The sequence below is a fragment of the Tasmannia lanceolata genome, unplaced genomic scaffold, assembly GCF_043159265.1.
Source record: "Tasmannia lanceolata isolate RefF3 unplaced genomic scaffold, GAP_Taslan_0.1 ptg000002l, whole genome shotgun sequence".
NCBI lineage: Eukaryota > Viridiplantae > Streptophyta > Magnoliopsida > Canellales > Winteraceae > Tasmannia > Tasmannia lanceolata.
This window is the reverse complement of record NW_027518679.1, coordinates 30,354,492-30,368,805: the sequence shown is the minus strand read 5'-3', so window position 1 is coordinate 30,368,805 and position 14,314 is coordinate 30,354,492. Positions and strand designations below refer to the sequence as shown.

General features: G+C 41.7%; 1 protein-coding gene across 3 annotated transcripts; it reads left to right on the top strand.

Annotated features, from left to right (window-relative positions):
- The first annotated feature begins 976 nt into the window (after positions 1 to 976).
- On the top strand, positions 977 to 13,014 carry SEC15B (exocyst complex component sec15B). 3 transcript variants are annotated; one of them, XM_077372849.1, is made up of 2 exons: positions 977 to 3,474; positions 12,412 to 12,612. In XM_077372849.1, exon 1 carries the CDS (start codon positions 1,048 to 1,050, stop codon positions 3,457 to 3,459), a length of 2,412 nt encoding a protein of 803 aa, XP_077228964.1. In that variant the 5' UTR covers positions 977 to 1,047; the 3' UTR covers positions 3,460 to 3,474; positions 12,412 to 12,612. The 3 variants fall into 3 exon arrangements, with proteins under 3 accessions (XP_077228964.1, XP_077228896.1, XP_077228823.1); XM_077372781.1 differs by lacking the exon at positions 12,412 to 12,612 and adding an exon at positions 11,032 to 11,201; XM_077372708.1 differs by lacking the exon at positions 12,412 to 12,612 and adding an exon at positions 12,734 to 13,014 and having other exon boundaries at positions 979 to 3,474.
- The last annotated feature ends 1,300 nt before the right edge of the window (positions 13,015 to 14,314 follow it).

Here is a 14,314-nt window from a genome sequence, read left to right as displayed (position 1 = left end):
AATGGAAGTATGGAAGGGCTTTTCAACCTAAAAACCGACTTAACCCAAGTGGGCCCACTTCTTAGGATGATCCAAACCGTTCATTCCATGGGCCACGACGTAAATACCTATAGGATGATCCTACCCCTTCAATAAGTAGAGGTTTTATAATGTACAATCCCATTACAGATCGGAGGGTTAGGATCAACTTACTCAGATGATTTATGGCCCGTCAAATTACATTTACTTGGATAAGATTTCGAGTGCCCTTTCAAATGAACGGTTTGGATCATCCTACATCGTAAAGTGACATAAAGACCCCTCTACTAATTACATTTATTCCTCATTTAAGATTTCGAGAATTTTCAGTCGATTAGAATGAGTTCCATCTCCGTCAATCTAGACACAAATCTAACGATTTCCGTCAAAACCTCTCCTCCAATCTAGTCACAAATCTAACGATTTCCGTCAAAACCTCCGTCAGATTCTTCGAAAATCCGAAATTACCAGTCACCAAAGGGAGTTATTCTTTCACCCCTTGTAGGATTATGCGCCTCCTGTTAAAGTGATTTGACGTCAAAGAGCGTTAAAGTCTGCCCACAATTCCGTTACCAGGGGGGCGCATAATCCTACAGTGGGGGTGAAAAAATCATCTCCCGTCACGAAACACGAAAATACTAGTCAACGGTCGGTTGCACCCATATCTTTCCTCAACTTACCGAAATCACCCTTTAGAACTCACCAAAATTACGCCCACTACCAACACACGATCTTCATTTCATCCCTAAAATCCAGCCATTTATTACCTGTCAAGGCCGTATAGTCAACAGAATAAAAAAGGCCGATTGTAAATTCGCACCCACTGTAGGATAATTCACCCCCTTGTTAAAGGAGGTAATGTGCTTATGTGACGGACTTTAACGCTTTTTTGACCTTAGAGGGGGCGAATTATCCTGCAGTGGGTGCGAATTTATCATCACACCCAAAAAAAACATAAACCCCCATATCTCTTACACGCCCTCTTCTTCTTCCTTATTTCTCTCTCTGCAAAAATATCCTCCGAACAAGATGCAGACGACCAAGATGCGCCGAAAGATAACTCCAGTCTCATCGGACGGTCAAGATTCAACCGAAAAACAAGACCAACTCCTCCTCTCCTCGGCGATATATAACGGCGAGGATTTAGGCCCATTTGTCCGAAAAGCCTTTGCAACAGGCCACCCAGAAACCCTACTCAACCATTTACGGACCTTCACAAAATCAAAAGAATCCGAAATCGAAGAAGTATGTAGGGCCCACTATGAAGATTTCATCCAAGCCGTTGATGATCTTCGATCTCTCCTCTCCGACGTTGATTCTCTCAAATCCTCTCTCTCTCATTCCAACTCCCTCCTCCAATCAGTAGCGGGCCCACTCCTCTCCTCCTTAGACTCCTTCATCGAAACCCGCCACGTCAGCGAGAACTCGATTTTTGCCCTAGAAGCTCTAAAACACTGTGTTAGATTAATCCAGCTATGTCTCCGTACAAATTCTCATCTCTCAGATGGGAATTTCTACATGGCTTTGAAATGTTTAGACAAAATCGAGCGCGAATTCCTCGAAAATACGCCGGTGGCAACTCTCCGGCGAATGCTCGAGAGGCAGATTCCGGCGATGAGATCTTACGTGGAAAAAAAAATTAACAAAGAGTTTGGGGATTGGCTTGTTCAGATCCGAGTCGTGAGTAGGAATTTAGGTCAATTAGCAATCGGACAGGCTTCATCGGCGAGACAACGAGAGGAAGAGCTTAGAATTAAACAGAGACAAGCTGAAGAACAGAGTAGATTGAGTTTAAGAGATTGTGTTTATGCTTTGGAACAGGATGATGATGATGATGAATATGGATCTGGAGATGATGGTAAAGATAAATTAGGTATTTTAGGGTTTGATTTAACGCCGCTTTATAGAGCTTATCATATACATCAAACCCTAGGGGTTAAAGATAGGTTTAAGCAGTATTATTTTGAGAATAGGAAACTTCAATTAACGTCGGATTTTCAAGTTTCTTCAATGACGCCTTTTTTAGAATCCCATCAGACTTTTTTCGCTCAAATTGCGGGGTTTTTTATTGTCGAGGATCGGATTTTGAGAACTGGAGGTGATTTGATATCGAAAATGCAGGTGGAGAGTCTTTGGGAGACGGCGGTTAGTAAGATGTGTTCTGTTTTGGAAGATCAGTTTTCGAGAATGCAGACTGCGAATCATTTGTTGTTGATTAAAGATTATGTGAGTTTGCTTGGTGTTACGTTGCGTAGGTATGGTTATCCTGTTGATGCTTTGTTGGATGTTTTGAGTAAGCATAGGGATAAGTATCATGAACTTTTGCTCTCTGATTGTAAGAAATTGATTGGTGATGCGCTTGCTAATGATAAGTTTGAGCAGATGATGATGAAGAAAGAGTATGAGTATTCAATGAATGTACTCTCATTTCAGATACAGACATCTGATATTGTTCCCGCTTTTCCTTACATTGCGCCCTTCTCTTCGACGGTGCCGGATTGTTGTCGAATTATACGGTCTTTTATCGAAGATTCGGTTAGTTTTATGTCGTATGGGGGGCAATTGGATTTTTATGATGTTGTGAAGAAGTATTTGGATCGCCTTTTGAATGAAGTTTTGGATGGGGCGTTGTTGAAGCTTATTAGTTCGTCGGTTCATGGGGTTTCTCAGGCAATGCAGGTGGCGGCGAATATGGCGGTTTTGGAGCGAGCTTGCGATTTCTTTTTCCGTCATGCTGCGCAGTTATCTGGCATTCCGTTGAGAATGGCGGAGAGGGGGAGGAGGCAGTTTCCTCTGAAAAGTGCTCGTGATGCTGCGGAGGAGCATCTCGCTGGGTTGCTTAAGGCTAAGATTGATGATTTTATGTTGTTGACAGAGAATGTGAATTGGATGGCGGATGAGGCTCCGCCGAATGGGAATGAATATGTGAATGAGGTTATCATATATTTAGAAATATTGGTTTCAACTGCTCAGCAGATATTACCTGTTCCGGTTCTTAAACGCGTTTTACATGTTGTTCTTTATCATATATCTGACAAGATTGTAGGGGTCTTTCATGGGGATTCAGTTAAGAGGTTTAATGCAAATGCTGTTATGGGATTTGACTGCGATCTTCGGCTGTTGGAATCGTTTGCAGATAACCAATCTAACCTGCTATTGGAATCAGATTCCGATACAACTCAGTTGAAGGTGGCATTGGTGAAGGCTAGACAATTGATCAATTTGCTTATGAGCAACCATCCGGAAAATTATCTGAATCCGGTTATTAGGGAGAAGAGTTATAGTGCTCTGGTGGATCATAGGATGGTGGTGGCAATCTCGGAGAAGTTTAGGGATTCTTCTGATCGGTTATTTGGGACCTTTGGAACGAGGGGGGCTAAGCAGAACCCAAAGAAGAAGTCTCTGGATAATTTGATAAAGAGGCTCAAGGATGCAGCCTGAGTCTATTGTGGAGCTGTAAGAGACCTCGTTTTCTTTCTTTATCCTGGTTGAATTTTCTGGTTTGGTTGGTCGTGTGATTTTGTTGTGATCAATTGCTTATTTTGTTTACATACTAATAAGTCCCATCAATAGTTGTCTTCTAGTTATCTTGGGCACTGCTAATCTCACTGTGTGTATCTCATAGTTTTATGTTGTTTTTATATTGAATTCTTTCCTGTCCTCTTAATGGAAATTGTCGCTACCTTCCTTTCTATTTCTTCTGGTGAATATTATAAAGTAGAAATTACTATTACAGGAGCAGTCACATTAGTTGATTCAGTTGTCTGTCAGAGACCCCTGACCATTGGTTTCGATTGCTCAACAGATGTTAACTGTTTGAGTAAACATCGGTTTCAACTGCTAAACAGGTATTATCGGTTCAAGTACTCAAATGGGTTTTACATTTTCTTTGTCATATATTCTAGAAGATTGTAGGGTTTCTTCACGGGGATTCAGCTAAGAGGTTTTGTGCAAATTCTATTATGGGATTTTGCTGGGATCTTCAATCATTGAACTCGTTTGCAGATAACCAATTGATGGGGACCATCAATCGAGAAAGGCAAGAAAGAGAGGCATGGGCCATGGTGATCTAACAAGTGTGGAAGCGGGGCCCGCAAATCTACGAAAAGGAATCACAAGGAGAGAAGAACACAAACAGTTCCAACATGTTTGAGTTAGTCAAACAATTCATGGGTAATTTTAGGGTTTAAGTGAGCTGTCGAAGGAAATTGGTTTAGGGCTTTCATGTTAGTTTTATGTTCTGCTAAGTTGCTTTACTTCTATTTTGGGGGCCTTTTTTTGTTTTATCCGTGCTATAGATTTTGGGTTTCTTTCATAGAAGAAAGAGAACTGAGTGAGTGTGCGCGGGTGCGTTGTGGGTGAGGGGGGGTGCAACTCGCCCTAACCCAACCTGAGATAGCATTCCCTCAACCCTAACCCGAGCCTCAAGTTGAGGATGGTCAACCCTAACCCAACCCGCCTCTAAATCTCTCAACCCTAACCCAACCCATCTAACTCGAAATCTGGTCGGGTTGGTTCGGGTTCACCTTCGGCCAAATAGAAAAAAATACAAAAACCCAAAGAAAATCTAGATATAATTAGAGCATGGAGGTTGAGTCGGGTTGCCAAGGCCTCAACCCTACCCAAAATTAAATTGGGTTGGCCTTTCCCAACCCAATCCGAGCACATAAACGGATCCGTTTAATACACCCAGGTGCTAGGCTAAGAGTTGGAGGGTTTCCCCATCGTAGTATCACGTCATGGCACCAAAGCCTTAGGCAGACTTATGCAAGTACTCACTCGGTGGTGAAAAATAGGTATGCAAGCATGAAATGCGAATGACATGAGTGAAGTGTGTGCGATTGGGCTCCCCTAGTTGCCTCCCGGGGCATTTTCGGCGCATTTCGGCCATATTTTGCAATATCTTTGAGTATTTAATCAAACAAACCTGCAAGCAAGACATGTTCCGTGTTTTGGTTATCACTAAGGAGATTAGGTATCTTAGGGTTTCCTGAAATTTTTGCACTTTTCTCTGTTTTTTGTAAATTTTCATTTTTCTCAGGGCTTACAATTGTAAAGATAAGTCTGATTGTAAACGTCATTCCTTTACAATCGCAAGTTGTTCAATGCTCCCGATTTAAGGATTACTGACAGATCAAGGCACTGGGTGTTTAATGATCCTTTCAGTAATCTTTAGATCAGAAACATTTCTCTGATCTGCATTTTTGTGTTTTGTTTGCAGAGTCGCCATTCTGTGGAGGGGTGAGCCTCCACTCGGCAGGGCTCTAGCGGGTGCTCTTTTGTGATTGGGCTTAGCCGATTTTGTCTTTTTAGTGCATTTTACCCCCAATTCCAAAGGAACCAACGGGTAAACTGCACCTCTTCTCCCTCACAGACCAAGGTATGATGGGGAAGACTAGAGTCACCACTTAGGATTGGGCCTAGGATCCTTCATGACTCTGTTATGCATGTTCTCGCCACCAAAACTCTAGGTTGGGGCATGGTTACATGGGTGGAAGGTGTTAGGCACCACCCATGTCTCATAGTCCATTTAACCCATTTTAATGATGTCAAGGTACTGGAAACAGAAACACAAGCTGTTGGAATCATAGGCCTTTATTTTCATCTCTGTAATTTACTTACAATTGTAACTTTTCTAGTTCAATCGTAAATATCTGTCTAGAAAACTCTCAATCGTAAGTTCTGTCCAAGAATCAAAATGACAATATTTCAAGGGAAATCTCTACTTATTTCTAATGCTTTGGTAGGCCTGGAAAACCCCATGAATTCCAGAGGTTCCAGAAAGCCTTGTTGAGCAAAATCCCTTAAAAGGAGTGCTTAGACGTCAATCTTTCCTTCAAAAAGACCTTATAGAGGATCAAAACGCTCTATCCTTTAACCCTTTTACCCATTGAGAGGATTAGAAGCTAGAGAGAGAGAGAGAGAGAGAGAGAGGGGGGGGGGGGGGGGGGGAGGGCATGAAAGAAAAGGCTAAGGAATGAATTTGGAGTCTAAGGAGAAAGGGCAAAATGAGCTGAGGGGGACAAGGGAAAAGAAAGAGAGAAAGGGCAAAATGAGCAAACTGTCCTACTCTACTTGACATGGAGGGAGGCCATGGGATTTGGAGTCTAAGGAGCTCCAAGCTCCATGGCTTCCCTCCCTAAGCTAAATTGCTACAAAAGAAATGAATTGAAGTTGACAAAAGAAAAGGAAGAGGGAGAGATTACCTAAGGGATTGAAGAATCCATAATATCCCCAAGACGACGATGGTGGCACCGCTCCGACTCCTCAAGGAACTCTTCCAGCAAACTCGCCGGAATTTCGACGGAGAAGGTTCTCTTCTCTGAAAATTCTCCGTCGAGGATTCTGTTGGGGTTCCAGCTTCCTCCGGGGGGGGGGGGGGGGGGGGGGGGGGGGGGCGGGGAGGGCATGAAAGAAAAGGCTAAGGAATGAATTTGGAGTCTAAGGAGAAAGGGCAAAATGAGCAAACTGTCCTACTCTACTTGACATGGAGGGAGGCCATGGGATTTGGAGTCTAAGGAGCTCCAAGCTCCATGGCTTCCCTCCCTAAGCTAAATTGCTACAAAAGAAATGAATTGAAGTTGACAAAAGAAAAGGAAGAGGGAGAGATTACCTAAGGGATTGAAGAATCCATAATATCCCCAAGACGACGATGGTGGCACCGCTCCGACTCCTCAAGGAACTCTTCCAGCAAACTCGCCGGAATTTCGACGGAGAAGGTTCTCTTCTCTGAAAATTCTCCGTCGAGGATCCTGTTGGGGTTCCAGCTTCCTCCGGTAGCCTCTCAAGCTCCAAAGGCATTAAGGGCAAGGGTTTGCCATAACCAAGTGCACTTGGGAGCCCATGATGTTTCTCCTCAAATGTCTTGCCCAGTTACCTATTTATAGGCGCGGAAAACAAGGAAGATTTGCGCAATTCTCGATGTGGGACTAAAAGTTTGTGTTTTATGATTTTTCTCAGATGTTTTACAATCGTAACACATATCACTTACGATTTAAATGATAGTTTACAATCGTAAGTCATGTCAATTGGCTGAAAACTGTGAATGCTCTGGGTGTTCGTCAGTTGCCGGGTTCGATCTCTGGGATCTCAGATTGGTAAGCCTAGGGCTATGTTGGCAATCTGCTTTTGACAAGTTTGGGCTGATCTTGGGTGTACTTTTAGTTCAAAAGGTATTTGGGAATCTTTCCGTTTTCCGCACCCATAAAGGGCAAGCAGTCAATTCATTGGGAGAGGCGAAGCCTTTTGGACTCATCATTAGAGTCATCATCGCGGCAACCAATCATTAGTCCGATCTTGGAAAAATGGGGTGTCTACAGGCACGTGTGGCACTAGAAAGCTATCCACGCAACATCTTTTTTCAAGGATGGCCGGTAAAATCGATCCTCCACTAATCTAACCGTCTTATCTCTCCCAAAGTGACGGCATGCAACTCCCAAACTAACAAGTCCCTAAGAGAACTGCAAGGAATTCATAACCTAGACCAATGAAACAAATAACCATCTCGAAGTAAGGAATCAACGCGATACCGACAGTTGCCATCTTGAACCTTCTGAAAGATGACACCAAAGTCCGGACAAGTAGCATACTCGTCCTTATCACATGGACACTCACGGACTGCGGGATCATCACAACACAGCTTAGAGGATCGGGCGCTTTATTCTCAACCCTCGCACAGTGATTGAGAATCCTGAAGAAACTCAACCTATTTGGCGTGCCTTTGACTTAACATCTTTTGGGAATGAAGGTATTTCAATGCCTCGTGGTAAGAGTACAAACTCTTGGGGTAACAGTAATACCTCCTATGAAAAAGTGTATGTATGACAGCGTACAATTCTTTGTCATAGGTAGAGTATCTGTGCTTAGACTCACAAAACTTCTCTCTAAATTAGGTAACAGGGTGACCCTCTGACTGAACATGCCTCCTACCCCTATTCCCGACGTATCACATGAAACTTCGAAGACTTTAGAAAAGTCAGGATGAGCTAGGATAGGGGCCTCAACCATATTTGTTTGATCTCTCGAAGAGCTCGGGTGGCAGTAGTGGTCCAATGGATCTCCCCTTCACGCAATTTGTTATGGAAGCTGTGAGGGTACTAATCTCCTTAATAAATCACATATAAAAGGTGATCAACACATGGAAACTACGAAACTCAAAAAGGGTCTTAGGTACGGGCCACCTAGTAATCGCTCTCTTTCGGGTTCTGCTGAAACACCTGCTCAGAGACATTAAATCCTAGAAATATCACCTGGGTTTGCATGAACGAACACTTCCTGAGATTGGAATAAAATTTCGGTGCGTAGAGTCTGAAGTACATGTCTAAGGTGATTCAGGTGCCCTCGTCTTGATCGACTAAAGATTAGGATATCGTCAAAATAGACCAATACAAATTTCATTAAAAATGACTGTAACACCTGAGTCATTACCCTAATGAATGTGCTAGGAGTATTAGATAAGCCAAATGGCATGACTAACCATTCATATAATCCATCTGGAGTAAAGGTGGTCTTCTACTCATCGTCCGTCCTAATCCGAATTTGGTGGTACCCACTGCACAAGTCAATCTTACTGTACTAATGAGAGTTTGCCAACATATCTAATGTATCGTCTAAACAAGCTATAGAAAACCTCTACTTGACGTGATTTTGTTTATGGCACGATTATCAACGCACATTCTCCATGACCCATCTTTTGCAGGTGTCAATAAAGCGGGTACGACGTAGGGACTAAGACTATCATGGATCGCACCCTTCTCCAACATTCCCTGCATCTGTCACTGCAACTCTGTACCCTCCACTGGGTTCATTCGATAATGTGGGAGATTAGACAAATGTGATCTTAGGATCAAGTCTATGGCATGTTGGATATCCCGCATGGGTGGCAACTCTGTCGGGAGCTCCTTAGGAATCACATCATGAAGCACATGCAACAACCGAGTGGACCTCAGGTGGGAGGTCTATTGTATGTTTAGACTGAATTCGAAGAGCACCCTGATTCTACTAAAGCTAGCATGTACCCTGTCTCTTTCCCGGCTCCCTCAAATTCCTTACGACTCATGATATGGAAGCTTTGTTGTTTGGGTGGGTTTGAGGAAGAACTAGGATTAGATCCCGTGTCTTTGTTTGTGGGTGGGGCAGGCTTTAACTTAATGAATGGTCTTGCCGTCTTGATTAGAGACACAAGTGTTTTTTCTCTCATAATGGATCACATCCCGATTGTAAATCCAAGGGCACCAAGTAACACATGGGCAACATCCATGGGTAGGACATCCACACAAAATCCTAGCAGAATAAATGGCCATCTAGATAGGGACAAGGTGCCTCTCCGAGACTTGTAAGGAAGTCTTGTCCACCCAAGCGACCATATAAGGTTGCGGGTGTGGTTCGGGTTCGAGTTTCATCCTAGTAACACCTGCTTGAGAGACATCATTCATTGAACTTTCTTCATCTATGACAATCTTACACATCTTATCCTCGCATTTAAGTAGTGTGACAAATACTAGTGCGTTGCTAGTCCTCCTTCTCCACAGGTGTGAACAAAACGCACCTCACATCACTAACACGAGGTCTTCTTATGCATCGTCTCCATCTTCCTCTTCTCCCGAACCTCTATCCTTACTAGTGCTAATCTTTTTCTTATCCTCTTTGCTTTTTTATTCTTCATCTCAGTTTCACCTATCATTTTTAAAGTTGGTGAAAGGTCACTGCAATAATGATACATGAAAGTTGTCGTCAGATTTACATGCAAGGAAACGGGTTGTTGGTTATAGATGGGTGTACATCTGGATGGTTGGGTTGATTGTATTGAAGCTCGATTTGTTGCTGAGGGTTACCCCCAAACACATGTTATTGACTATATGGAGATGTATTCACATGTTGCCAATCTCTGTTTTTTTTTTTTTTGAAAGGCCACATGCTGCCAAGCTTTGATCTATTTGTATTTGTATTTTTCTTGCTGCTAATCTTCATTGGCTGTTAAAAATGCATTTCTTCATGGAGATTTTCAAGTACTTATAGAGCAACGACATAGGTTTGTTGCTCTGAGGGACTCAGGTGAGGTGTGTAGATTGAATATGTCAATCTATAGATTAACTAACCGACTAGTTTATGATATCTGCCTTGATCTTCGGAGGGTTTTCCCACATCCACACACAACTGACTATTAATCTCTATCATGAATTTACTCAGGGAGACTGCGCAAACCATAAGCAAACACTACTTCATTGAATTTCTAAACCAAGCACATCGAGATTGTCACAAACCATATATTGACATCTTCAATCAAATCACCTCATGAAACTCCCTCCGAGCAACAAGCTTAGGTGGTTGCTCCATAAGAACTTTTTGCAAATCTCCTTGAAGAAATGCATTTTTTAACATTTAACTGAAAGAGGGGCAAATGAAGATTAACAACAAGAGAAATTCATATACAAATAGAACTAAGCTTGGAAACAGGTGAATACGTCTCCATTTGTCAATATGCTATCCCATTTGTTGTTTGTGTCGAGTGTGTTTTGTCCAATCCAACTTCTAAGTAACTTGTTCGTTTGGGCCTTATATATGATGGGGATATTTGCAAGCACAACCCAACTCCGAGTACACTACATGCTCCATGGCAGTTGGCCACGTTTCCAAAACATTGGGTGGGTGTTTTTACCCCATAAAATGGCCCACGGTGCTAGTTAAACACTTTGAGTTGTCTGGCACTTGCAAATATCATCCCTCCTATGTAAAGGAGCCAGGGTCCCTTTCTTCAGCATCCTGAAATCCTCCCAGTTGAGACTGCAAGTAAGATGCTGCCCTCTAGTTTTGGTCTCTGTGCATAGTCCTTGATAAGTCCCATTTATCATCCGTAATCTATCATTTTTTTATTCCCCAACTAGTTTGTGACAAAGGCTTAGTTGAGTTGAGTTGAGTTGAGAATCTATCATTTTTTATTAGGATCAACGTATTTCATATTGTTGCTTTCCTTACCGCCAGCTTTATATTTTGATACTTTGTCCTTGGGCTCAGGATGCTGCCTGTTGATGAACCCATCCATGCACCTCATCGGTCGTGTCAAATGAAGCCACAATGAGTCCATTAAAATGAGGCATGAAAATGCCAATTCAACGTAATGCTTAGAGAAGTTGGACCAGTTTATCCGGAAGTTCATTCTCATCAGATTTTTTATTTTTATTTTTTGGGGGTTGGGGGGGGGGGGGGGGGGGAGGGCTCACAGAATGTATAAATTATTTTCAAAAATTGAATTAAACTATATTGTGGATGTCATCTCGACTACTGCAACCATTTTCTCACCCCATTATGATCTATTGCTTCATTTTTGTATGCAAAGGTATGAATGTTCATATGCATCTTTGTGTTTCCTCTCATCTGTTACTCTTAGCTTGTGTGGAACATATGAAACAACACTGCAATTGAGGTGGTGCCATTTATAAATAATCTTGAATCCTCATTTAAAAGTTGATCTTGAATCATCAATTTAGAAGTTGTAGCTCTCAGCTGGAAGATCTGGAACAACATTGAAACTGAGCAGATGATTTATGAATAATGTGATACCTTTTTTTAATTTAATTCCTACTAGCTGTCTCCATGCAATAGTTTGTCTCATTCCTCTAGATCTCTCATCTGAGTGACAATATATTGTAATGTCAGGTGTCCAGTTCCTTTTCGCCCTTTCAACCATCCAACTTTCCTTACCCTCTCTTTTTTCTCGTCACTGTTACCAATTTCATTCTTAGGGGTGAAGATAAGGTTTTCATGAGGCTGATCCTGAGCCGCCATCCAAGCACGAATACCTTCGTTTAAGAGAATATTTTTGGTGCTTCAATATAATTACCTGGAGTAAGCGTCTCTTTTTTCTCGTCACCGTTACCAGTTTCATTCTTAGGGGTGTCTCTTTTGTTGCGCTGCATCCAAATTGTTTCCATGATTAATGAAACGGGAGCAGATGATCTTGTAAATATGAAACTAGCTTCCATCATGTTTTCAATATTTCACGTATACTGCAAAATTTTCAAGCAGACTTCTTCGTTTTCTAAATTCTTCAACAACATGTCGATACTCCTGCCATTCTCTTCTTAAATGACTCATTGCTGTGTAGGGTGTAAGGTACCTAACCAATACGCCAAAAGCCCCAGGACAGCTAGGTCCTTTAAACCTGTCCCATATTTGGCTGGGTCCAACCTAGTTTGATACCTAGGCAGGCCCCCACTTAGAACCGTAACATTCTACCATATTTCCGCATTCGTCGCCCGTGGTGGCCTACTATGTGGTGACTTGCACTCTTGCCTTTTTTCTAGTTAGTCCTTTCCACAGGTCGCTCCTTCCACCGCGGCTCACTGTGTGGTAACTTCACCCTGAGGACTTTAACTCCGTCTTTTTTTATATCAGGTAGCGCTTTTCTGGTAGTCCTCTTCACAGGTCGCCCCTTTCACGACTCGGACATGTGATGTGGTGGATCTTCTGATACCAAATGTCAGGTACCTAACCGATGCGCCAAGAGCCCTAGGACTGATGGAATGCATTAGCTGGGCCCTTTAAACATGTCCCATATCAGGCTTGGTCCCACCTAGTCCCATACCTAGGCAGGCCCCCCACTTAGGACCGCAACGTAGGGTGTCCAAGTTGTTTATTTTTTTATGGCTACATGTATTATGTACAGGGATACAAGATAGAACTGTTTTAGGAACATCACATATCTGTTTGTTTGCAGGGCCCTTGGTTCATAAAAACTGCTGTGAAGTTCTGACATGCGAAGTGAATCCCTAAAACCAAGAGCAAGTGAAGAAAGATCTCGGCTCATTGAACATGCATATTTCTTCAGATGATGTGCTAATTCTGATCTCCGAATGATCTCAGAATCATGATAGACAGGCTAATTCTGAAAGCTGCGATCGGAACAAGTCGTTTTGTTCATATTACAGGTTGGTTTTGTTCTTTTTGTTACACTGTCAGATACATTATCATTCAATAGAAATTATAAGTAATTCAACTTTTCTGTTGTAGTTTGTGCTTATATGCCCCTTACAGGTCACACTCTTGTTTTTTGTCCCCATGGGCATGATTAAAATTCATGTTAATAAGCTGCTTGGTTAAATTTAGAGTTTTTAAGTTGACGATTTCTCGGATCTCTGCTCCAATCATCTGTTACTTTTACTTAGTTTTATGTAGTCAACTTAGTAGTGTTTTTGTCTAAGAAAATCATAAATCATGAATAGCACGAGATACACAACAGAGGAATAGAGGATGAGGACTTTGTTTTGAAATATTTTCCTGTAGAGTAAAAGGGTATTTAGAAATGAAACTTTCAATATTAAGGGTTTAATGACTTCATTGAAATATTTTCACCCCTTCCATTTTAGCATTTTCACCCCTCAGTTTGTCCAATCCTAAAAATAGCAGCACTTTAAATTTCGGTTTCGGACCTCACCGAAACTGAAAATTTGAAATTTCAGCCGAAATACATCGACATATTAAAAGAATATTGTATTTACTATAAAATTTTGGCCGAATTTTCTGTAATTTCAGTCGAAATTTCAGGAAAATAATAAAAAATGAGATTTTTGGTCGAATTTCCTACGGAAAAATTGAAATTTCGGTGGGAATAAAGTACCATTTCGGGTGTGTTTTGATTTCGGTTTCGGTCGAAATTTAAAACATGCTTCCCACCCATTTCATTTTACTTTTCCTCATAAAAGGGGGTGAAAATATCATTTCCCACCTTAGAATATAGTCCAATAACTACAATTTAGCAGTGTGGCCCACCCATAAGATGATGGAACAAATCTGGGTCCCTATGGTTGTACCGTGCGCAAGTGAGGGTAGCATTTATGACCCTTGAATTATTAAAAAGCAAAATTAACAGATCATGTCACCTTATCAAGATAAAAAAAACATGATTCCTTTATTTGATATGCTCCATTCCAAGATCTTGGTCTTCTCAAGAACGAATTCCAACGAATTTAAAGTGGCTGCCTCACACTTTTCATGGATGGACGATGTTGAGTGGATTACTTCTGCAAAACTCTTTTTACCAAAGCTAGAATTGCAAGAATATGGGAGAGATAGACAAAAAAATTCTTATATTTTCTGTTCTTTTCCTACTATGGTCTGGACCATGGATGCTTAAACATCATTTGGGCAAGTAAAGTTCATGGAGGATACATGATTGTAAATCCCAGGAAAAGTTAGGTGTAGTATGTGGATTTTTATAAATTTTGGCTGGAATCCCTAATTTTTCAAAGTAGTTCTCAGTTAGTCATTGGAAATTATGAAATGGCCAAGAAAGTCCTCA